Below are 25,984 nucleotides of genomic sequence, written 5' to 3' on the forward strand. Positions count from 1 at the left end.
AGCTTGGATATGACAGCCAAGTGCAACACTTCCGGAGTAAAGATGGGCATGCAGTGTCATATAAATTGTACGTCAGACCAACAGATATTTTATCGGACAGCCTGGACCCACTGGATATCATGGCTATACACTGTGACATAACTCTCAGTTATGGCCACATGGAGGGAACAGGGGAAATGTCGGGAGGTCGGATGCAGCAGTGCATACACTTCCAGATGCGGCCGATCAATGATCGGATCATTCAGGCATGTTGAAAGGTTTTTCATGCCGACCGTCCGACCATCACTGATCGGTCGCACACATACGCTATGCAGTTTTCAGGCCAATCTGACAATAATCTGCATAATGTATGCCCAGTTAAACACTGATATTACAAAGACAATAAAAACACTGGATGACTGATATTATGTCTTTCAGCTGTAGGCGTCCTCTGCAACTGCTGAAATTCACCTAATGGTAGCACCGACCCAGCACATGGCTCACTGTGAAAGTGCTACATGTTGGAATATAATAGATAGCCTCAGCAGATGAAGTTCCCCTCATACACCCAACCTGTTTTATTGCAAATTGGAATGTGTATATTATAAAGAATAACAAACCTCATGATAAAAAATAAAATTTATATTAGAAGTCAACTTAGAGTTTCAAAACTTGTATAAAAGCAATCAAACGTATTCAATTTGTTTACTACCTATACCGACTGCCCCATCATTATGAACATACCTCATCAAACCAACTACTAATCAGTAACCTATCTCTCCTTGTAATTAACATCTTATTACTCATTACAGTTCTTTTAGTTATAATTAACATTACTCTCTTGGTGATTGTAATTACGTGTGTGTGTGTGTGTGTGTGTGTGTGTGTGTGTGTGTGTGTGTGTGTGTGTGTGTGTGTGTGTGTGTGTGTGTGTGTATAAATATGATCAGAAGTTCAGTTAAAATATCATTGGCGTCATCACAATCACCAGAATACAGAGTGACCCTATCAGTAACGACATCATCATTGGCTAGCTTATTATTTCTCAATATATGGCGATAAGGCTGCTTTCCTATTGCCTCTTATTGCACCATCGCCATAACCTATCAATAAGATTTTGCCATGGTAGGTGAGCAATACTCAGCATCATACAAATTCCCCCAACACCCCAACGCCCACATTCCATGAGAATTCAGCATGATATGGCCTATCACAATACAGCTCATCTCTATCAAAGTAATAATAAAGCCACTTACTATCAACAACAGACGTCTCATTATTGCCAAAACAATGGAAACAGCATTACGTTAATATAAAAAAAAATAACAATTTTGACTGATTCACAGTCACTAAATCCAGAAATTCCCTTTGCCAATCAACTAAATCAGTATTTCCTACATGATGTTCCTGCCCACAGAGCCATCTTGCTCTCTCTGGTATAGCTACTGTGATTGAGAGCCTTGTATTGTCTGTTTATGTATAATTTCATTACATTTCGTGTATTGATTTTATTATAATTATTTCAACCACACCTAGGGGTAAAATCAACCAAACTGCGATGTAAGATTGCACATTTCTCAAATCTTGGAAAGAGATAAATGGCAGGAGCTGATTGTTTGGTACCTTATCTCTCTTCACTTTATCCCTCTCCAAGCTTTATATATATATGCGTGTACAAAAAGGGTGGTCCTCAGGAAAAGGGTGGAGCCTCATAGCACCCCCATTTGCATCACTGTGGAGGTGTGCCCATCATTCTCCGAGATCCTGGACTGCCCTCAAGCTCTCCTCGCATTGTATATAGGTGCGCACGCACACGGCATCTATGCCTCCATTGCTCTGCTATGCAGAACAGCGGTAACAGTGCTCCCCCTCCTAATGGAACTGTCCTGCAGAGTGGGAGGTATGACATACCTATGGTAGGCTTACATTGTAGCATTTTCCTGCACACCCTATGTGACACGGTATGGGAGATGTAGGATGCCATTGCTGGTATTCAAATGCTGTCACAACGGCACATCGCTGTACATCGTTTCTAATTAAACCAACCTCCTACTGTGCTGTTTATTACAGTGAAATGGCACTCCAATAAGAAGGACATTTTATGTCACAATTAGGATGAAGTATATTAAAAAGGATCTGAAACAGAAGTACTGTAGCAATTTTTTGTAAAATATGTGTTTATAAGACAGACAACATCCAGGTGCAATTGGCAAACTATATACTGGTAATATAAACCATGTTAATACGTATTTAAAGAAACACAGACATTTGAGCATGGGTTCAATTTCAAACTATGTGGATTATATATATTCTCTCTAGCCATTTATCTAGTATTCCTCTGGGTGCTTAAGTTTCCTATCACTTTCTCAAAAGCATACTGGTAAATTATATGGCTGCTGAGAAAATAGACCCTAGTGTGAAGGGAATAATTTGAAATATTATTAACAGTTACTTACATAGCGTACACCCAAGGTTGTAGCTACTGTAGGTGCAGAAAGTACAGCTGCTATGGGGCCCAATGCTGAGAGGGGTCCATCTTCCCACTGTAATGTGGCACAATATGAAGTGGAGGTCCTATAGTGTGGCACAATATGAACAGGGGGCACTGTAATGTGGCACAATGTGAACTGGGCACACTGTATGTCATAATGTGAATTGGGGATACTTTGTGGCATAATGAGTACAGGCAGCCCTATAATGTGACATGTGAACAAAGGCACTGCTATCAGAGGCGTCGGAACTGGGGGGGCAAGGGGGCAGCTCGCCCCCCCCCCCCCCCCCCCCAAACATAGAGAAGTGCCGATCAGGGTAGAGGAGGAGCGATGTGCGGTCAGGTGATAGACCGCACATTACATCCTCCGCTCCGTGTAGTGAACGTCCCGCGCCCAGTGCGGACTCCTCCCCCGTCATTTTCAGGCATTTTTTTGTTTGTTATTGCTGCCGCTGCGATGCTAGTTACACAGCAGCAGCGGCATCCCTGCAGCCAAAGGAGCTCCGCCTCCTTGAGCTCTGCTCTACGAGGTGCGAGCATCCCGGCCGTCAGCTTGAGGGAGGAGGGGATCTCTCCGCGCGCGATGGATGCAGCCGACGGCGGACCTACTGAGCCTGGAGTCGGACAGGTGAGCGGGAACGGAGAGGGTGAGAAGCCTGGCTGTGGACTGTGCGGCTGGAGGCATCCCCGGGGACAGCGTGAGGGAGAGAGGTAAGAGGCGGCTGGAGGCATCATCCCCTGTGACAGCGGGGGAGGGGGAGGAAGCTGCCTTAGACGCTATCCTCTGTGCTCTGTGAAAGGGGGTGGGGGGGGGGTGGGGGAGGAGGCTGTCAGTGCTGTTGGGAGGCATCCCCTGACCCTGTCACCGTGCAGTGGGAGGGAGGGTTAGGAGGCTGGCTGTGCCCTATCATCCACTATCCCCCTGTCACCCTCACCATGTCACCCACTATCCCCCTGTCACCCACTATCCCCCTGTCACCCTCACCATGTCACCCACTATCCACCTGTCAGCCTCCCTGTCACCCACTATACCCCCGTCACCCTCACCATGTCACCCACTATCCACCTGTCACCATCACTGTCACCCACTATCCCCCCGTCACCCTCACCATGTCACCCACTATCCCCCCGTCACCCTCATGTCACCCACTATCCCCCCGTCACCCTCACCATGTCACCCACTATCCCCACGTCACCCTCACCATGTCACCCACTATCCCCCGTCACCCTCACCATGTCACCCACTATCCCCGTCACCCTCAGCATGTCACCCACTATCCACCTCTCACCCTCACCATGTCACCCACTATCCCCTTGTCACCCTCACCATGTCACCCACTATCCACCTGTCACCCTCACTGTCACCCACTATCCACCTGTCACCCTCACCATGTCACCCACTATCCCCCTGTCACCCTCACCATGTTACCCACTATTCCCCTGTCACCCAATATCCACCTGTCACCGTCACTATGTCACCCACTATCCACCTGTCACCCTCACCATGTCACCCACTATCCCCCTGTCACCCTCACCATGTCACCCTCACCATGTCACCCACTATCCCCCTGTCACCCTCACCATGTCACCCAATATCTTCCTGTCACCCACTATCCCCCTGTCACCCTCACCATGTCACCCATTATCTCCCTGTAACTCTCTCTCTCTGTCACCGTCACTACATGTCACCCACTGTCTCCATCACCTAGTATCTCCCTGTCTCCCTCACCATGTCACCCACTATTTTTCTGTCACCCAATGTCTTTTTGTCACCCACTATTTCCCTGACACTTTCTATCTCCCTGTCACACCTCCTTGCTGAGAAGTGCTGCTGTTGCTGCCGGCTGCCAGCGCTTGTCACTCTGACAGGCAGCAGCTGCGCCGGCAGCATGAAAAGCCGCTCCCCCCTCTCTGCGTCCTTACTGAGGGAGCCGCACTGCCTGTTGCTGCCGCTGCTGCCAGAGCCTGTCTCACTTACCACAGGCAGCGCAGCAGTGGCGATGGCGGCAGTGGGGGGGAGGGTTAGGAGGCTGGCTGTGCCCTATCATCCACTATCCCCCTATCACCCACTATCCCCCTGTCACCCTCACCATGTCACCCACTATCCACCTGTCACCCTCACTGTCACCCACTATCCCCGTCACCCTCACCATGTCACCCACTATCCACCTGTCACCCTCACCACGTCACCCACTATCCACCTGTCACCCTCACCATGTCACCCACTATCCCCCTTGCACCCTCACCATGTCACCCACTATACCCCCGTCACCCTCACATGTCACCCACTATCCACCTGTCACCATCACTGTCACCCACTATCCCCCCGTCACCCTCACCATGTCACCCACTATCCCCCCGTCACCCTCATGTCACCCACTATCCCCCCATCACCCTCACCATGTCACCCACTATCCCCCCGTCACCCTCACCATTTCACCCACTATCCACCTGTCACCCTCACCATATCACCCACTATCCACCTGTCACCCTCACCATGTCACCCACTATCCACCTGTCACCCTCACCATGTCACCCACTATCCCCCTTGCACCCTCACCATGTCACCCACTATCCACCTGTCACCCTCACTGTCACCCACTATACCCCCGTCACCCTCACTATGTCACCCACTATCCACCTGTCACCATCACTGTCACCCACTATCCCCCCGTCACCCTCACCATGTCACCCACTATCCCCCCGTCACCCTCACGTCACCCACTATCCCCCCGTCACCCTCACCATGTCACCCACTATCCCCCCGTCACCCTCACCATGTCACCCACTATCCCCCGTCACCCTCACCATGTCACCCACTATCCCCGCCACCCTCAGCATGTCACCCACTATCCACCTGTCACCCTCACCATGTCACCCACTATCCCCGTCACCCTCACCATGTCACCTACTATCCCCCTGTCACCCTCACCATGTCACCCACTATCCACCTGTCACCCTCACCATGTCACCCTCACCATGTCACCCACTATCCCCCTGTCACCCTCACCATGTCACCCACTATCCCCCTGTCACCCTCACCATGTCACCCACTATCCCCCTGTCACCCTCACCATGTCACCCAATATCCCCGTCACCAACTATCCCCCTGTCACCCTCACCATGTCACCCACTATCCACCTGTCACCCTCACCATGTCACCCTCACCATGTCACCCACTATCCCCCTGTCACCCTCACCATGTCACCCACTATCCCCCTGTCACCCTCACCATGTCACCCACTATCCCCCTGTCACCCTCACCATGTCACCCAATATCCCCGTCACCCACTATCCCCCTGTCACCCTCACCATGTCACCCATTATCTCCCTGTAACTCTCTCTCTCTGTCACCGTCACTACATGTCACCCACTGTCCCCATCACCTAGTATCTCCCTGTCTCCCTCACCATGTCACCCACTATTTTTCTGTCACCCAATGTCTTTTTGTCACCCACTATTTCCCTGACACTTTCTATCTCCCTGTCACACCTCCTTGCTGAGAAGTGCTGCTGTTGCTGCCGGCTGCAAGCGCTTGTCACTCTGACAGGCAGCAGCTGCGCCGGCAGCATGAAAAGCCGCTCCCCCCTCTCTGCGTCCTTACTGAGGGAGCCGCACTGTCCTGCCTGTTGCTGCCGCTGCTGCCAGAGCCTGTCTCACTTACCACAGGCAGCGCAGCAGTGGCGATGGCGGCATGAAGAGATGTGCCGCTCACCCGCCCAGGAAGACCACACTATCTCTGTCAGCTCTGAGTACTCTCTGAGTCCCGAGCTCCGCCTCCTCAGTGGGCTACTCTAAATCAAAGCGATAGCCGCAACACACAGACAGAATCCCACGTGTGACATTCTGGTGCTTTTTCCTAAAGAAAAGAGGAGGCGCTACTTACACTCCAAATATATGGTAATCAGCAGTCGGGGATGGGGAGGTGGGGCGGGTGGCTCTCCGTATGTTATAATCTGTATATGAATGTTTAATCCACACTTGGATTTAGAGTATTTTATTTATTCTAATAAAGCTATTTTTATATGCCCCTTCCCTCACTCTCCCTGTAAGTCCACCCTCGGTGCCCCTGCCCTCGCCCTCCCTGTAACTCCCCTCTCAGTGCCCCTGCCTTCACCCTCCCTTTAACACCCCATCAGCACCCATGCCCTCACCCTCCCTGTAACTCCCCGTCAGCATCCCTGCCCTCACCCTCCATGTAGCTCCCCCCTCAGTGTGCACTCACCCTCCTTCTAACTCCCCCCTCAGCATCCCTACTCTCACCCTACCAGCCCTCATCCTTCCTGTAACTGGACCTTCATTGCTCCTCACGCTCCTTCGAACTCCCTGTCAGCACCCATGCCCTCACCCTCCCTGTAACTTCTCGTCTGTGTCCCTGCCCTCACCCGCCATGTAACTCCCCATCAGTGTCCCTGCCTTACCCGCCATGTAATGCCCCCTCAGCATCCCAGCCCTCACCCTCTCTGTAACTCCCCCCTCAGCGTCCCAGCCCTCACCCTCTCTGTAACTCCCCCCTCAGCATCCCAGCCCTCACCCTCTCTGTAACTCCCCCCTCAGCATCCCAGCCCTCACCCTCTCTGTAACTCCCCCCTCAGCGTCCCAGCCCTCACCCTCTCTGTAACTCCACCCTCAGTGCTCCTCACACTCCTTCTAACGCCTTGTCAGCATCCCAGCCCTCACCCTCCTTGTAACTCCCCCTCAGCATCCCTGAACTCACCCTCCCTGTAACTCCCCCTCAGCATCCCTGCCCTCACCCTCCCTGTAACTCCCCGTCAGCATCCCTGCCCTCACCCTCCATGTAGCTCCCCCCTCAGTGTGCATTCACCCTCCTTCTAACTCCCCCCTTAGCATCCCTACTCTCACCCTCCCAGCCCTCATCCTTCCTGTAACTGGACCCTCATTGCTCCTCACGCTCCTTCGAACTCCCTGTCAGCACCCATGCCCTCACCCTCCCTGTAACTTCTCGTCTGTGTCCCTGCCCTCACCCGCCATGTAACTCCCCATCAGTGTCCCTGCCTTACCCGCCATGTAACGCCCCCTCAGCGTCCCAGCCCTCACCCTCTCTGTAACTCCCCCCTCAGCGTCCCAGCCCTCACCCTCTCTGTAACTCCACCCTCAGTGCTCCTCACACTCCTTCTAACGCCTTGTCAGCATCCCAGCCCTCACCCTCCTTGTAACTCCCCCTCAGCATCCCTGAACTCACCCTCTCTGTAACTCCCCCTCAGCATCCCTGCCCTCACCCTCCCTGTAACTCCCCCTCAGCATCCCTGCCCTCACCCTCCCTGTAACTCCCACGGCCACTACTATCAGTCACCATGACGCCAGCACTGCACTGGTCACTGCTAGTACTTGACCTACTCTCCCTGAAACATGGGACACATGGTGGGAAACTAGAGTGACATGGGAGAGCTGAAGTGCTAATTTTGCTGTTCTGTGTTCAAATAGTCGCCACCTCCAAGGGGAGTGTATATTTGCTGTGCAAGTGTGCGACTGCATGTGTACGCCGAGCTGCTAAAATCCATTAAAATCCACTTTGTGCAGTCTCTGCGCTGCCTAGTACTTACTCCTACAGTGCGATCACATCAGGCTGATCGGGGCCGGAGCTGACGTCAGACACCTTCCCTGAAAATGCTTGGGCACACCTGCGATTTTCCGGACACTCCCAGTAAACGGTCAGTTTCCACCCACAAACGGCCACTTCCTGTCAATCACCTTGCGAACACCCGTGCCAACGGATTTTTTGCATCATCCTCTCACTGACCAGCGACACCCATTGTTGCTGTCCAACGCGCTTGCGCCGTTAATACCTGATTGCCCACTGTGCGAAAACATACAGCAGCGATCAGATCTGAATGACCCCCTTAGTGTGTATCTGGCCATCTCAATGTATTTCAGGTGGATCTGGCCTTTAGCGATTCAGCAATTTAGGGGCACCAAAATGAGACTATATCTTGCCCCCCCCCCCCCCCAACCTAAAAACGTTATGACGCCCCTGATTGCTATGGTTCATGAAATAAATTAGGGCACTACTCTGGGGCATAACATGAACCAGGCCGCTACAGTGGCTCAGTAAATGAAATAGGGTACTATTAAAGGGCATAAATAGTGCTGCGCGGAGGTGTCTCTCTGGAAGCATTGGGACAGAGGCCTTTCAAAATGCTGCTATGGGGACCATAATGTTCTGGCTATGCGTACACCTATTGAGCAGAGCTTTACAGAGAATATTTAATCATCCACAGTGGAGATTACACTCTTTATTCCTACCACGTGGACACACACTACAGCTAGTTTTGTGTCAAAGGCACCTTACCTATTAGTATGCTTTTGGATTGTGGGAGGAAACCTACACAAACTCATGGGAGAACATGCAAACTCCACTCTGATAAGGTCATGGTTGGACTCAGGGGCGCTTTAAGAGAGGAGAAGGCCCGTGTGCTGCCTCCTCCGTCGGGCCCCCTCCTCTCTACAGGAGCGCTGTAGAGTCTGAGCACTAGAGGGCTCAGACTCTACTGCACATACGCAGATCTCCGGGAAAATGGTACAGTGGCCATTTTCCTAGAGATTTCTCTACTGCGCATGCGCAGAACTCCGTGAAAATGGCCGCTGCGCCATTTTCACAAGGTTTTAACAGCACCAGTGATGTCAGCGCGGGACTCCGGAGAGGTGAGTATTAAAAAATGGGTGCAGTGTGTGCGGTGTGGGCCCCCTCTGGACTCAGGGGCCGTGTGCACCGCACACACTGCACCCATTATAGAAACGCTAGTGGTTGGACTCTAACCCATAACCCTAGTGCTGTAAGGCAGCAAAGCTAACCATTGCACAATCATGCTTAATGCTTAAACACCCGGTGTACAGTGTTGTGTAATATGGTGGTGTTACAGATGTGTCTTCATATATCATTGCTGCACCAAACAGCCCCTCTCGGCCACGTGAGACTTCTACAGTTGGGAGTCTTTTTTTGCCAAAAATGCATCTTAGGGGTATATTAAATTAATGTCGGATCAGAAAGGATCCGACATGTGAGTATTCAGTAATCGGCCAAACTCAACAGGTTTGGCCCGTTCCCGACAATGGCAATCTTTCTTTTTTTAAAGTCAGACTGACATAGTCGGAAACTTGGACTAAAACCTGCCGGGTTTGGCCCCGCTTCCGACAGTACACGTGTTTTCCGACAAGTCTGGAATTCCCGACTTGTTGGAAAATCTGAGCCGGCATTGAATAGGTCAGAACCCATTCCGACCTAAACAAGTCGGAAACTGACGTCTTTCCGACAAGATGGCAGTTTCCGACAATAATTGGATACACCCCTTAGTCGCAATGCGATGCAACTAGGACAAACCAAAAGGCTGTCCTGATTAATCTGATATGAGACACTTGTACATATGTGGGCAATGGAGTCTCTAAATCTGCATACCAAATGCTACGACGCAGAGGCCATGGCTTTTTTGCATACCAAGTACCTTTGTGCTTCATATACAGATTCAGTCACACACAAATATACAAGTGTCACATAGCAAATCAATCAGCACAGTCTCATGGTACTTTCAATTCACATTGTGTTGTAACTAAGATTATTTTTTAGCACAAAAAAAAGACACCAAACGCTAGCAGAGTTGCATGGGACCTGCCATCACCCACTGTGTGGCGTATTGAGCTAGATGTATGAGGACACATCTGTATAGTCATAAGCAATAATACTATGATAAACATCTACAAATATATAAGGGGACAATATACAGATCTTGCGCAGGACCTGTTTTTGGTTAGATCAACACAGAGAACTCGTGGACACTCGCTCAGGTTAGAGGAGAGGAGATTCCGCACAATACGGCATAAAGGCTTTTTTATGGTAAGGACGATACGTGTTTGGAATTCCCTGCCCGAGGGAGTTGTAATGGCCGACTCAGTCAACACCTTTAAGAATGGGTTAGATAAATTCCTAATGGATAAGGATATCCAGGGTTATGGTGCGTAGTCACGCACTATAGTTATTATAAAATAGAGGGGTAAAACGTAATGGCAGTCATCAACTTCAGTCAAAATTTTATACCAAATAATCCTGCATAGGAGACCACAAATAGGTTGAACTCGATGGACAATTGTCTTTTTTCAACCTTAGATACTAGGTTAATACTGTAGCCATCAAAAATGACTCTGTCCTGATCACTACAAGTGCATCTATGGTGTGAAGAGGTACGTATCTGTGAAAGTTGTATTTTAGATGTAACACCCTTTAGGGTACGTTATTGGTAATAACACCCCTTTCAGTGCTAAATGTTGCTGCTTAATGCAGATACTGCATGTCCGAAACCCTGGGAGGGTTTTGCAGAAAAAAGGCGCATGGGATCCGAAAAGGGCGTGTGACCAAACAGGAAATATCATCGTAAAGGGGGTAGCTTTTCCTGCCTTTAAGGAAACATCTTAGAGCTGAGGAGCAGGAAGTGAGGTCCTACGCTCTCCAGGCAGGGGAAATGTCTGGGGCTGCTGCAGCAGCTACCATGATGCCCATTTAATGCCCAAGGAGAAAGACCTCTAATAGAGGACTGGAGAGAGACCTAAAGAAACGACTTGCGGTGAAAGATCTGCAGTGTAAGCAGCCTAGCAGCCATTAGAGGGGGGTCACTGTTGGAACTATGTGGCTATATACTTTACTTCTACTGATCGCTCGAACGGGCCTCTATATTAGTGCTGCTTTAAATTTTCAGGTCAAATATGCCACAATGTGGCCGCTTACAAAAGCCATCAGGTAGTAAATCTAGCCATTCATTATCATTCATCAAAGAATATTTGTAACTTAATCTAGTGTTTTTTGGAAGGGAAGTTTAGGGGTAACCGCAAATATAATAGTATGAATGGGGGATTCCTCCATTCCTGTCTGCAGCTGCAACCAGCCTGCAGACGCTACCAGATTTACAAAACTCCAGTATGCGATTTACCAAGCTCCGGTATGGTGTTAGCCTGTTGAAGACTCTGGGCTACACACAGCATGATTAACCAGGAGAGGGTTCCCCCAGAACCCTCTCCAGCAACAGCTGCACATGCGTGGTCAGCAATAATACAAATGAGCATTAGTCCTGCTACCAATTCGACCACATAGCAGGGACGGGCTCCTTTCGGTGCCCCTGTCCCTCCTACTGTGCCTTCATACATCTGCCTGATGTATGAGCATCTGCAATGTAATCTTGGGCGCTAATATCACACCCAGATCAGATTACAATAATAAATGGCCCCCATAGTCATCATAATAACCGAATTCTCAAAACTGGCCTTCATCATAAAATGTCCTGACATTCAACAAATTCCTTTACAGCAGCACAGACAAATCTTCTTAAACTGTATGCTGGTCCTTTATATTCCACAATGAGACATAGATTGTCTATGACTGGTCTAGTACATGACTTGGAAGTTTTTCCACAACAGTGCTTCCATTACAATATAAACCTGCCGGGTGACTTTTCATAATCCTCTTAATCAGTTAAAGTTCTTAGGGGCCTATTTATTAGGTTTCTCATCCCCAAAAATCAGCATTTTCTGCATAATTTATGATCATCGCTCCTTATCAAAATTTGAAGCAGGCGACATCTCCTGGATTTAGTTAAGTAATGCAGGATATTGTTGTAGTTCTTTTCTTAAATGGGGACTGTGATCTTCTCTAATTAATAAAGCTTTTTGGAGGTTGTCCCTCCCTTTTAGATAGCTAGCACTATCTTTAGGTGTCTTTAGCTAATGTAGCCTGTAGGCTACCATTTCAAAGTTTAACGTAGTAGATGGATCTTTGGATCCATCCAAAGCAAGATATACTTACACCTGCATGGCACAATGGCCACACATTGGCATTAGGCAATCGTGGTCCGAACCCGGCTTTACCCTGGGACAGACTCTTATTAAAACCATTGTCCCAACAAAAGGCTTTTGGTAAATTGCTCCAAAAAGTAATTCCTTATCACCCCTATATGTGGCAGTAAGGAATGATACTTATTGGGGGCCACATTGCCACCAATTACAAATGAGCATCACAATCGCAGAGCATATTATGATGTAGAACCTGTTCAAAATGTTTAGCTTCCCTCTATACTTTTCTTTGTCAATATATATATATATATATATATATATATATACCTTCATTACACTCTTCTAATTAACTGTACTACATATCTACTTGTTAATTGTTTTATAATCACTGTCATAATCATTTTTACTTCAACATTCCTCCACATTGCCCAATAGACCATCACCCCCTGTGCTCATTATGAGCACTCCCTTTCTATCCATAAAAATAAATATATATGTATTGTTTATTACTAATGTACTTAGCTCTGAACATGGTATTTTTTTGTACTCTAAAGCTTGCAATCAAATATTTGTTTCCCTAAGCGAATATAAGCGAGGGGAAAAATAGCAGCTGGAAGATCTTTTCTGGAAGCTGTGTGTCCAGCGTAGCCCTATTCTCAATCGCTGCGTGTAGCACATTACAGAACTAATCATTATCAGTATGGTAACACAGCTCATAAAATTCCGCTCAATAAAATAAGCCTGATCTCCTTCCCCACGGGCTACTCTCCCAATATCATCTCTATACAAACCTAAGCCTCTACTTTCATTATGATTACAAAGCTGTCAGTGATCGTCACTTACATATAGCCCATGACCTAGCAGTTGCACCCGCTCCCCCATTACCAAGAACAGAGAAATGATGAAATAATAGGAGAGAACAATACAATAATAGGGTCATTCGATCACAAGGACTTCTTGATTCCTGGACTAGCTACTTTGTCTGCACTCTCTGACCATTGCATGCGCTCTGATTTTCTTAGGTGTGTTACTCTAGGGTGTTTATCCTTCTGAATTGTTCACAGGTCAGTGATGCCTGTATCATGCCACCTTTAATGAATCTGCCATTGCCACCTCTCCGTTCCTTTAACACAATATATAAAGTTCATAGCACATAGAGGCAAATGTGTGTAATTCACCTATACATGAAAATACTTCTTAGTATTCATGATTTTCTATTACAAGGAGTGGGGTGTTGGCAGGAAGCTACAGTATCATGACAACTGGTGGGCGACAAATGGGGTTCAGTATCATATACCGACGGACACAATAACCACGGTCATAATCCTGACAGCCATTGGCCTACAGTCAAAATACAAACACAGTCAAAATACCGACATTCATTATACCAACATGTTCAAAATGCCGACATTGTCAGAATACCGACATTTGAAATGCCGACCTGTCAAAATACCGACACAATTTTTTCCTGGGGGTTGTGTCAATGTTGACACAGGTCGACATGGACACCGTCTAAGTGTACCGTGTCCCCTCGCATGGCTCACGCGCTTCGGGCATGGCTCGCTGCACTCGGCACACTATTATATTCCCATCTCCAGATCCACTGGGATGGTAAAGTATGAACAAGTCTGTTTTTGGGCAAAAATTCCTTAAAAATGCATATCGACATTTTATCATGTCGGCATTTAAAATGTCGGTATTCTGACTATGTCGGCATTTTTAACATGTCGGCATAATTAATATCGGTATTTTGAATGCCGGTCAGTGGGTGTCGAGATTATGACCGTCGGTATTGTGTCCGTCGGTAAATCAACTGCTACCCGACAAATGCTCTGGTTCTAAAATGGATGAATAACCTGCTAGGGCTTTACACATCCATATGGTGCGGTTCTGTTTCCAGACATTTATGTTGAATATTTGTTGGAGGACAAATTTTGTAAATAAAATATGCTATATAAGGTTAGTGACCTTTTTATTTGAATTATAATGTATAACAATACGGTTCCGGTATGAATGGTCGACAATGTTAAGATCGACACTCATTAGGTCGACCACTATTGGTCAACATTGACATGGTCGAAATGGACTAATGGTCGACACATGAAAATGGTTGACACGTGAAAGGTCGATACATGAAAAGGTCGACATGAGTTTTTTTACTTTTTTTGGTGTTTTCTGCGTAAAGTGACGGGGAACCCCAATTAGTGCACTGCGTCCGCTGGCATGGCGAGCGAGCTTTGGGCAAGGAGGCTCGCTCCGCTAACACTGCGCTCGGCACAGGTTACCATTCCCAATCGTAGTCCACGTGGATCGTAACGTATGAAAAAGTTCCAAAAAAAGGAAAAAATATATGAAAAAAGCATGTCGACCTTTTCACGTGTCGACCATTTGTCCAGGTCGACCATGTCAGTGTCGACCAATAGTAGTCGACCTAATGAGTGTCAACCTTAACATTGTCGACCATCTGAACGGATACCTAACAATACTGCTTCATAAAATATTTCATCTTTATAAATACTGATGAACTGTATTTATGTGCTACCATAATTTGCTAGATGTCTCCACCTATTACATAAATGCATTTTTGGGCAAAAAATTACGTATTATATAAGGCCTTTCTGCGGTGCTTTTGATTCTCCTGTGTATGGCGATCTTTCATCTTTGGCCTAACAACCTTAATCCACGGTTAATATAAACAGGACACTCAAAACTACAAATATATGCATTTCTCGGTATGGAAGAGGTGTACAAATTCAAGATCTTAATTAAGAAGATTGATCTATATTTGAAAATTAAAAATGCAAAGATTCCAACAATTTCAAAGGAGGGAATTCCCCAAGCTGCTGTTTAGTCAATTAAATAGATGGTCTGATTAGATAAATTCATAATGAATGAATAAATCTAGACCCAAACCACAAAAAGAATTGTTGGCTTGTGGAGGAGGGTTGTTTATATAGAACAGCAGTAGATTCAAAAGATGATTGTAGGGTTAAAGGGACACTCACTAAAATTATGCATAATATATATTTATGTTTAAACAAGTAGAACATAGTTATCTACACCATATTGTATCATTTTTAAATAAAAGTCCCTAGTTTGTGCTATAAACAAAAAAAACAGCTGGTTTATAATGCATTGCCTGATAAAGTAGACTTTAATCAGTCAGTACCAGACTGAGTGAATGGGGAAGGATATACAGATTGAGTCATGTAGATATTTATTTATTGCCAGTTATTTATATAGCGCACACATATTCCACAGCCCTTTACACAAATATACAGTGGACATATACAATAATTGATCCCAAACCAGTTAATCTGAGAGTAAAATATTAATGTAACATTTTATTTCTGACCCATTGATAACAGTACAGTTAATTTTCAAAGTGGTAATTTGTTTAAGGTCATTTGGAATTACAGGTTATATTACATCCATATCAAACTCAAGGCAATGGCTATACTGACAAGTAATGTGAAAGGTGTGATGCTGTACCTAGTTCATTTGTTGGTGTATTCACAGAACTGCCCACACATAAGTAGTAGTCAGTCACAGTACATAACAAGGTAGGATCCCTTTATTTAGGGTCTGTGCCTCCTAACCACTGTGGAAGATCTGGTTCCAACGATGCAGTTAAAACACTTACATTTTATCCCTGCAGGATTATTTTGGTAAATTGGAGACAAACCCCCTTAAACAATCGCTTCACGGATATAAACTGTACATTATTCACTGACACTTTCCTAATGAATGTATCCTTCACAGATATCCCCAAATACATGTCTTTTAGTAGGTGCAGCAACACACACTTAGTATGAGCTGTGAGAGGTCTTGTGACAAAATGTGACAAAGTATAGCAAGTGTGAGTGTGTTTGTGAATAGGAATCTTTTCTTTCAGCTGATAAATATATGTTTTGTAACTGAGAAAAAGTTATAAATAAAAGCAGACTTGAGACATCTATACCAAAACTTGAAGCACAGAACACATTTTTCTGTTAATGTTAGTGTCCCTTTAAATCCTATCAGTGTGATATAGAAGAGTCAGGATGTAAGAAGAACTGAATGGTGCTCAACTGAATAGGAGAAAAGTTGCAGCACTGATTGTATCATTCTGTAGGAAAATGGCTGAACGTGTGATGCAGGGAAAATGACAGCGATTGCAGTGATTATAAATATGTGAGGAGACAGGCAGCAGTGATAAAGCGAGCATACCAACAGGGGGACGTCTGGGGAGCAGGGCACTGCTGGCTGAGTGTGAGTGAGACTGCGGGGCTGCTGATGCTGATGGCGAGGTGCAGGATGCATGCACCACTGCTACTGGGGACATAATCGAGCTGATCGGATGTCACACGGGATGTGAGAAGTAAACAGACATCATGTCAGGACAGTCAGGGAGACAGCATGAGGAGAGAGGTCACCCGATGCGGGTGAGGGGCAGGGGGGCACAGGTCACTGGCTCAGCAGCCAGAGAGTGAGATTAGACATTAGCATACATCACCACAGAGTATCAGGGAACATGAAGTGTGACTCCTGCTGGATAGAATGAAGGTCTTTAGCTGGGAGATTTATGCAGCGATCAGTAATAGAGCAGGGCGATGTAGCAAAATGGGTCACATACAGTACATAGCAATGTGATGGACAGTCTGCGCTGCGGCACATACAGGTGGGAGATGGTCAAAGAATATTACAGCAACCACTTCTAGTTACTGGATAGCTGGGAACAGATGCCCTGGCACAGGTCTATGAATACTGTACAGTATGGTGCTATGCAGCATGCACTGTATGAGGCAGGGGGCTATACATGAAACTGAACTGTACGTCCTTGTACAACACGTATACTCTGGTGTAATGTATCAGCATGAAGCAAGTGCTGCCCTGGAACTGCAGAGGCACTGGGGTCATAAGTAGCTAAACGTGCTCGGCAGATACAGGGGTAGCCCGTCCAGATTAGCAGCAAGTGCTATGCGCATGCAGTTGCAGGGGGGTGAAGTGCAACAGTGTGTGGTACTTGGGTTTTAGGGTGCACTGCACAAGGCAGGGTTACCCAGGCCCCGAGTTGGGTGGTCCAACTGGTCGTTTTTGGGTAATGTGTATGTTATTCAACAACCTCATGGCCCCTTGCTGTTTTATGAATGGGCTTTAAACTGAGCATAAGATAAGGGGCCCACTTTCCCCTGTCTGGTCACTACCGCCCCCCACTTCAGAAGCAGCACTGCGGAGAATTAGCTCCCCCCTCTCCCCCACCTCCCCGTTGTCAGATTCCACCACTTACCTTGACTGGTGCCCCCCTCTCCTTCCTCACACTCTGTCAGGTTATTCAGCATCCTCTCCCAATCTCTCTCGGGTTCCTTTTCTTCTTTACCAGGTACCGATGCCTAATACTGCAGCAGCGATGCTCAGTGTGAGAGAGGGAGAGACGGAGAGAGGAGGAGGAGGAGGAGGCTGCAGTGCAGAGATCCTTCAGCGCGCACACTCACAGCCCCATGCACAGGAGGGGAGAGAGGGGAGGGAGGGAGAGAGGGAGGGGGACGTGGAGTGAAAGAGAAAGATGGGGGAGAAATAGAGACAGCCAAATGGGAAAAGGAGGGAGCACATAACAGCAACAGAAAACATTCTAGATATAAAAAGGGAGAGGGGTATAGAGGGTGTGAGAGGGAAACACAGAGATACGAAATATGGGAATTCCCTTATCTCTGTCTGGCTGATGAGTTTATGCTGAATGGGATCATGGATACATGAGCGACACCAGGGAATGTAACACACCGGAGATAAGAAGAGGTGTATGTATCTATCCTCTGTGTTATACACCTTCCAGCCCTCACGGTCTGCAAATGGTTGTCATTCTAATCATTGCAGTGCTCTGTATTAGGCACAAGTCATTAAACAGTATTAGTTCAGCTCGGGTCTATTCCACTGACACCTTCATTAGTCCGGTGTCTGGCCACATCCCTGCACATAACACTAAACATCTCACTTACATCTCGCTTTATTTTTAATATCAGATACAATGGAGCTGAGGTTCAGGGGTTATTAGAGGATCAGTGGTCCTCACTTCAGCTTCTAATAACTACCCAGCATAATGACACTCATTATAACTTACCTTACGTTTTTACCTGTCACCAACCTGCTGGTGTTCGGTGCTCATAGGGGTCAACTAGACACTGGGTTCATGCCAAATGTCATTTATTCAATGTTGCAATTTGAAAGATGGGGACACCTGCCAAATGCTAATCTGTGAATTGACTGGTTACATTTGCAACAGGTCACAAATCCCAATCACTTCCTTTCTCCCATTAATCAATTCTGATTAAATTAACAAAACCTACATGCATTTGCTTCCAGCAGTAACAGATAGCTCCTCTTTATGTATTAACACTAATTGTAATTCTTTTTAGATTTTGTTTTCTCTTAGGAAAGGACGATTTTTATTTATATGTGAATTTGTATGTGATATTTGTGTTGCTGTAGAACATTTTGATTGTGAAAATGTCTTGGCTCCATTTAAGTGATCAGTTTTCATCTATAAATATGGACTTTGTAGTCAATTAATGTGCATTAATTGCACAAAGTATGAAAATGAAGGTAAATTGCTATACCAGCTTGATAAGTCATTTATGTACAGTTTCAGAAATGTCATGTAAGTGTCTATAATAATATACAACAAACATATGACATATTTCCCCATTGCTCCCTTCATTCTTTCCCCTTCACTTTGATCATTCTCATATTTCCTTTTTCCTCCACACCCCTTGGGAAGGAATCACTTAATCGTGTATTCTGGAGGCATAGCTGTTCCCTTCTGAGTAAGGATGATGCTCCAGAAACCTGTATCCAGAGAGGACACTGCAGGAAGGGAGGGGGATGGGGGGGGGCTGAACTGTCATTTACATTCAGATGCAGTGACACTGGAAATCTTCACAATTCTGCAAGAATGTTGTAATCTACCTGTCCCAGAGCAAAAGTAATCAAACCAATGAGGTACCAGCAGCGTTATTTAATGTACTGTAGCCAGGCGGAAAGTATAAAAGCAATATGTCCTTTGTTCTGAGCTGGTATAGCCTATGTATATATATATATATATATATATATATAAAACCTATGTACAATTGTACTGTATGTCCTGCTTACAGTATACAATCAATGCAGTGCTGCTTTCTTACCTGTGGTATATGTTCTTAATAGGGTAGCTCCTTTGTACCTTGGGGTAAATACAGCTTTTTAAATGTAACTAAAAATGACACCTTCCTTCCTATACAATTAGGAAAAAAAAATGTCACACACGTCAGAAACAATAATATAAAAGGGGTTCTCCACCTTTGCCCTTCACCTTAATTTGTGGCCTCTTTCCCCCAATAAAGTGGTCAGGTTGGGGTAACTGAATTGCTACCTCTAATGGACCCTTATATGTACAGTAAGTGCTGTGCATTGTCTGAAAGAAGTATTGGCGTTAGCAGCTCGGAAGATTCATTTAAACACAGAGGCATACCATCTCAGGAATCATGGAAGTAATCTTTTGCTTCTCATTGGACAATTGTGATTCCAGCATCAGCTTAATGGGATGGAGATTCAGAGATTCAGCTTTGCAATAACTAGCAGCAGGTTTCTTCCGTATAACCCAATTTAGAACACCTCTGTTAGTATAAAACCTTTGGGTCTGCTGATGCAATCTGATGGGGTCAATGTCTCTATCTTTTTAAACAATGATAGGACAAGCAGCCCACATTTTGTTGTAGAATTTAACTCTGAAGATGATACTGTAATCCAGTGTTTCCCAAATCTGGTCTTCATGCACCCTCAAAAGCTCATGTTTTCGATATTTCTTACATAGATTTAGTCTACTTGGCTAGGACAGTAATTATTCTGCCTAATTCCACAGATAGAAGTCCTAAAAATGTGAGCTGTTAAGGGTGCGTCATGACCGGATTTGGGAAACACTGCTCTAATCCAAGCCTATGTCTTTACACCAAACCTATTTTGAGATTACTTTGATCTAACATACAGAGTCTAAAAATATAAGACTTACATAGCTGCATATTATTATTCATATTTTGCAAAGGTATTTTTTAGAATAACCCTGAGCATATTTTTCCATTGTTACTGAAAGTGCTTTGTATGTATCACGCTGTATTGTGTCTCATCTATATGTGTCTCTGTATTGCTTCTTATCTATAGAGTATGTATGTATGTCTCACATACTGTACACATAAATAGCACTTGATTGCTCAAAGTTAGAGCTATTCGCAAAACGGGTTTGTGTGCAACTCTGATTCAGCCTCTACATATCCAGAAGTATTTGAACACTGTTTCTAATTAATACATTAGGCCATTTCATCCACATCCATTGCCAAGCCAGGGTTCTTTACAATATGTGTCTCCATAGTCATGCCCATAACTGGGGGAAGGGAGGGCTAGAGGGGCGCCGGATTTGAGGGGATGCAAGCTGTCCCCACCCCCAACACTGCTGCATCCTCTCCTCTACCGGTCACCGGCATAAATACCTCCGCTATCTCCGTGTGCCTCGCTCCCAGCGTTGTTGCTGCAGCCTGTGTGGGTGTCTGTGGACAGTCTTTCCTGGGCTGGGGAAACCTTGGGAAAGTTTTGCAGTGTCCCAACAAGTCAGCAGGCTGAGACTTCTATACCAGACTGCGCATGGTTCCGCCCCCCATGGCTCTCCTCCAATCACACGCAGGACAGGAGCTATGAGTGTACACAGAGACACAGACACCGTAGGCAGCAGCAGCTGAGTTCCAGCAATGACCACACACCTTGCTCCCCTGAGGATCATCAGAGCAGCAGCCCACTGCCCTCACACCGGCCCCAGGGCGGCCACCTCTGTGCATGGGAGATCACAGCCACTACTGTGAGTGAGAGGATCTATAGTGAGCCCATCCATAGGCATTACATTTGTAGGATATGTATATATATATATAGAGCAGTGCCGTAACTAGGCATTTTAGTGCTGTGTGCAAGAAACGACAGTGGCGCCCCCCCCATGTAAGATAGGGGCAGTGCGCGCCGTAGATGCGTGAAAAATTTATAGGGGCGTGGCTTCACGGGGAAGGGGCGTGGCCACAAAATAATAGCATTACATTACAGCAGACAGCGTCCCCCTTTTTAACACATTACAGCAGATAGTCCCCCTTTTTACACATTGCGGCAGCCAGTCCCCCTTTTTACACATTGCGGCAGCCAGACCCCTCTTTACACATTGCGGCAGCCAGTCCCCCTTTTCACACATTGCGGCAGCCAGTCCCCCTTTTTACACATTGCGGCAGCGGCAGCCAGTCCTCCTTTTTACACATTGCGGCAGCGGCAGCCAGTCCCCCTTTTTACACATTGCGGCAGGCGGTCCCCTCTTTACACATTGCGGCAGCCAGTCCCCCTTTTTACACATTGCGGCAGCCAGGCCCCCTCTTTACACATTGCGGCAGCCAGTCCCCCTTTTTACACATTGCGGCAGCCAGTCCCCCTTTTTACACATTGCGGCAGCCAGTCCCCCTTTTTACACATTGCGGCAGCCAGTCCCCCTTTTTACACATTGCGGCAGCGGCAGCCAGTCCTCCTTTTTACACATTGCGGCAGCGGCAGCCAGTCCCCCTTTTTACACATTGCGGCAGGCGGTGTCCCCCTGAGAGAGAGAGAGAGAGATATACTTACCATCTCCCTGCTGGCAGTCAGGCTCCTCGTGCAGCTTCCTCGGTGCAGGCAGTGAGGTGAGAAGGAGGAGGAGGGAGGGGGAGCAGGGAGCCGCAGCAGCGCTATGTCATTGGTAGTAAGCGCCGCTGCAGCATCCCCCTCTCCTTCCGTATTGGCTGCCCGGCGCTGCTGTGGATCCTGGGATGCAGGAACCGCATCCCAGCATCCACAGCAGTGCTGGGCAGCCAATACAGAAGGAGAGGGGGATGCTGCAGTGGCGCTTACTACCAATGAAATAGCGCTGCTGCGGCTCCCTGCTCCCCCTCCCTCCTCCTCCTTCACCGCTGCCCGGCGCTGGTCTCTTCTCCCTCCACAGCGCGGCGCACGGCGCAGAGCAGAGGCGGCATGTAATGAGTCAATTTGACTCATTACATGCCGCTGGTCGTGCGCCCTCAGGGCAACTGCGCTGTGTGCCAAGCCCACTTGGCACACACATAGTTACGGCCCTGATATAGAGAGAGAGAGAGAGAGTAAATCTAGAAGAAGTCCATCTTTGCAGAGTACCTTTAAAGAGTGCATCTATTGGGAGCATATATATAGGGAAAGCATCTATAGAGAGCGCATCTATATGGAATATGTCTCTGAGTAAATAGATCTGTGCTTGCTGGGGGGGGTGCTACATTACTGCCTTGCCCCCGGTGACAAGAATCCTAGTTTCCTAGTTTCGGCCCTGCCATATTGTCAGCCAAACACTCCCGAACATGAAGACTATACAGATCAGTGAGATCCATGCAGGCTTCTCTGTGTAAATGTGTTTAAATTGTGAAAAAAACAAAACCAAAATGGCTTGGGGTCTCCCCACAAGCATAACCAGCCCCGGGCTCTTTGAGCAAGTCCTGGTTCTAAAAATACAGGGGAGAAAATGTGTGAGGTCTCCCTGTATTTTAAGAATCGGCACCAGGCTCTGGTTCCAAAAATACGGGGGGGGGGGGGGGGAGAGACGTAGGGGTCCCCCAGCATTGGGCTCAACTAGCCAGGGAGGTAATGCCACAGCCAGGGGACACTTACATTGGTCCCCTGGCTGTAAATTTAACCTTGCTAATTAGTAAGCCCTGGCTGGAGTTTCCCCACTTCCAGGCACCCAAGGACAGGGCTGAAATCCGGGGCTGTCCCCGGCATCCCTGGTTGATAGTCTGTTATTTAATTTTGGTTTGGAAAAAAAAATGTATATATATATATATATATATATATATAGGGAGGGACTACAGGTCCCAGCAAGCCTCTCCCGCATGCTGGTACTTGGAGAACTACAAGTACCAGCATGTGGTGCATTAAGGGATTGCTGGTACCTATAGTCCCCCTGTAAAAGGAATATTAAAAAAAAACAGTACTCACACGCCGTGATATTACTTGCACACTCAAACATACCTACAATCCCTGTAGCCATTCAAGTCCTCATCTCCAAATAGCATCTACATAAACTGTAAAAAAAAAACATACTCACCTATTCCTAGTGTAGATCACGTCCTCTTCAGTCCATGTAGGCATCCTAAGGGTTAAAGAAATAAATCACAAGACCCTAACCAGTACGGACTAAGGAAGTGTATGCAGTGCTATTTTTGTAGATAAATAGGTTCAGAAACTCTCGGGGGTGGGCAGTGGTGGGCGGAGCTGTGGGTAATGTGGGAGGAGCTACCGTAGGCGTGGCACCTTTGTGTTTCTTCCTTGGCAAGAATAAAGCATTTCTGCATGCCAGAAAGGGTGTGTGGCCTCGCTGCAAGGGACATGTCCTTGCTGCAAGGGGCATGGCCTTGCAGGAAAAGACCACCTTATACCCCAATTTTGCAACCTGCATGCCCAGACATTGGCCACCACAGGAAAAAAATTCTGATTCATGCCCCTTACATAACTTGCCATTTTTCCTCCTTATAGTAATGCCCCTTACACAATATGATACACCGTAATTTCCATTACACATTATGCCACACACCGTAATGCCCATTGCACAATGACACGCACTGTAATGCCCATTTCACATTATGCCACACACCGTAATGCCCATTATACAATATGCCACACACCGTAATGCCCATTACACAATGACAGACAACATAATGCCCATTACACATTATGCCACACACAGTTATGCCCCTGAAACCATTTTATGCCCCACACACAGTATTGCCCCATACAAATTATGCCCCACAGTAAGGCCTCTAATTACTTTAAAATTACCTGCTCGTTGTCAGTGGTCCCATGCTCATTGTCAGGGGCTTCATGCTCGTTGTCTGAGGCTTCATGTTAGTTGCCAAGGGTTTTATGCTAATTGTCAGGGGTTTCATGCTCTTTGCCAGGGATCTCCTACTTGTTGCAAAGGGTTTCCTGCTCGTTTCCTTGGGTCTTCTGCTTGTTGCCAAGGGTTTCATTCTCATTGTCAGGGGTCTCATGCATGATGCCAAGGGGTTTCATGGGAGAAGATACATTTCTGCATCTTCTCCAGGTGGCGCCAACATTCCCGGCACTTCCATGTCACTGACAGACGCTAGAAGTCAAGTATGACCTCTAGCATCTGTCTCCCACAGCCACCGGCGCTACCAAGACAATATGAGGATAGCAGGGGCTAAGAACACACTGTGTTTTTCCCACACACGGCCATAAAAAAAATGCTGGAGCCAGTGGGAGGTTCCGTAATGCTATTCCTGGTGATTCCATTTTCAAAAGAGCTTCAGGAACGGCATTCCAGACCAATCAGCCACAATAATAGCCCTGAGTGTATGTGTTTACACTTACCCTTCCTCTACACCAGAGACTATCAGCCTTTTACAACTCGTGGCACACTGAACAATATTTAAATATTGTCAAGGCACACTCAAATATAATGGTGATACATGATGCAGTTGTGTGTCCTAGGATGTTATGTCGCAGCTTCTCCATAAGTAACACCTGAGCCACATCTCAGAAAGCCAGAAGAGCCCAACACTGCCCGGGCCCAAAATTAGAACTAGCTCTGCAACCACTAAACCCATCAGTACTGATCATTCCAGGGCCTCAGTAGCAGCAAAACACTGACGTGCCTGGCTCTGCTTCTATGGCGGCACACCTGGAGACTGCTCAGGGCACACTAGTGTGCCACAGCACAGTGGTTGAATAACACTGCTCTACACGAATGAGCAGGACCCGGGTGACTTCTGTCATTAGAAGAGCCACCAGCTAATCAGAGGGTGCCTCTGTTAAAGATGCCCACTATTGACTCTCACATGACCACTAGCACCTGTTCCACATTTTATCCATGATAGCAGTCCATCCATCATAGCAGTCCACCTGTTTATGCATAGGTGTAGATGTTTGGTCGCTGCAATACGGTTCTCTGGTAACTGGGGCTAATGTTGAGTTTCAGGTTCCATTTCCAGTTTTGTGTACTAGGATGTGGGTCCCAGGTCTGGGTATCTATGTTGGATGCACAGATCTGAGCTTCCCACTTCTATTCTGGGTTCTGAGCTCTGAGTTCTTGATTCCAGTCTAGTTACATTTCTGAGTTTCTACTTGCTTGGTTCCCTGAGCTCCGAGTAGTGGGTTCCAGACCCAAGTTCCTGGATACAGGTGCTGGGGATGAGTTTACCATGATCAGTTCCAGGGCCTTATTCTGGTGGATTCCAATTTCTAATTCCAGTCCAGTCTCTGGTCTCAAGAGCCAGTGCTTCTCTGGTCCTGGTAATACATAGATGAGCACCTTGCCATATAGGACCATGACAAATAGGCATTTCTGGTATTGGCTATAAGCAGAGCTGTTAAAAGCACAAGGCACATCCTAGGCTGACACCTACTCCTGTTGGAGCACCCTCATGTTGTGCCCCTATGCAAACTGCTTACATTCAGGCAGGAAGTGGGGAATCATCCTCTCTTTCTGGAACTGGAAATGTGATGTATGACTGAGACATCATAGCCAAGCCTCACACTCCCAGTGTAACACTGACATAGTGAGGCAGCCAGGGCTGGCAACAGAAATCTTGATATAATATATATATATATATATATATCTCCAATGCCCGACACTCAGGTAATGCAACATGGCAGCTCTCTCCACTGCTT

At 46.8% G+C, this 25,984-nt stretch overlaps 1 protein-coding gene and 1 long non-coding RNA gene across 3 annotated transcripts in view; one reads left to right on the top strand and one right to left on the bottom strand.

Annotated features, from left to right (window-relative positions):
• Positions 1-17,737, bottom strand: part of SLC12A5 (solute carrier family 12 member 5) — a 159,561-nt gene extending 141,824 nt beyond the window's left edge. For both annotated transcript variants that reach the window (XM_063960460.1, XM_063960459.1), the window contains exon 1: positions 17,532-17,737. In XM_063960460.1, coding sequence (XP_063816530.1) covers positions 17,532-17,583 — 52 coding nt within the window. In that variant the 5' untranslated portion in view covers positions 17,584-17,737. The remainder of the gene's footprint in view (positions 1-17,531) is intronic.
• Positions 1-25,984, top strand: part of LOC135055896 (uncharacterized) — a 115,634-nt gene that overhangs the window by 9,686 nt on the left and 79,964 nt on the right. The window lies entirely within an intron of this gene.

Source organism: Pseudophryne corroboree, chromosome 3, assembly GCF_028390025.1.
Source record: "Pseudophryne corroboree isolate aPseCor3 chromosome 3, aPseCor3.hap2, whole genome shotgun sequence".
NCBI lineage: Eukaryota > Metazoa > Chordata > Amphibia > Anura > Myobatrachidae > Pseudophryne > Pseudophryne corroboree.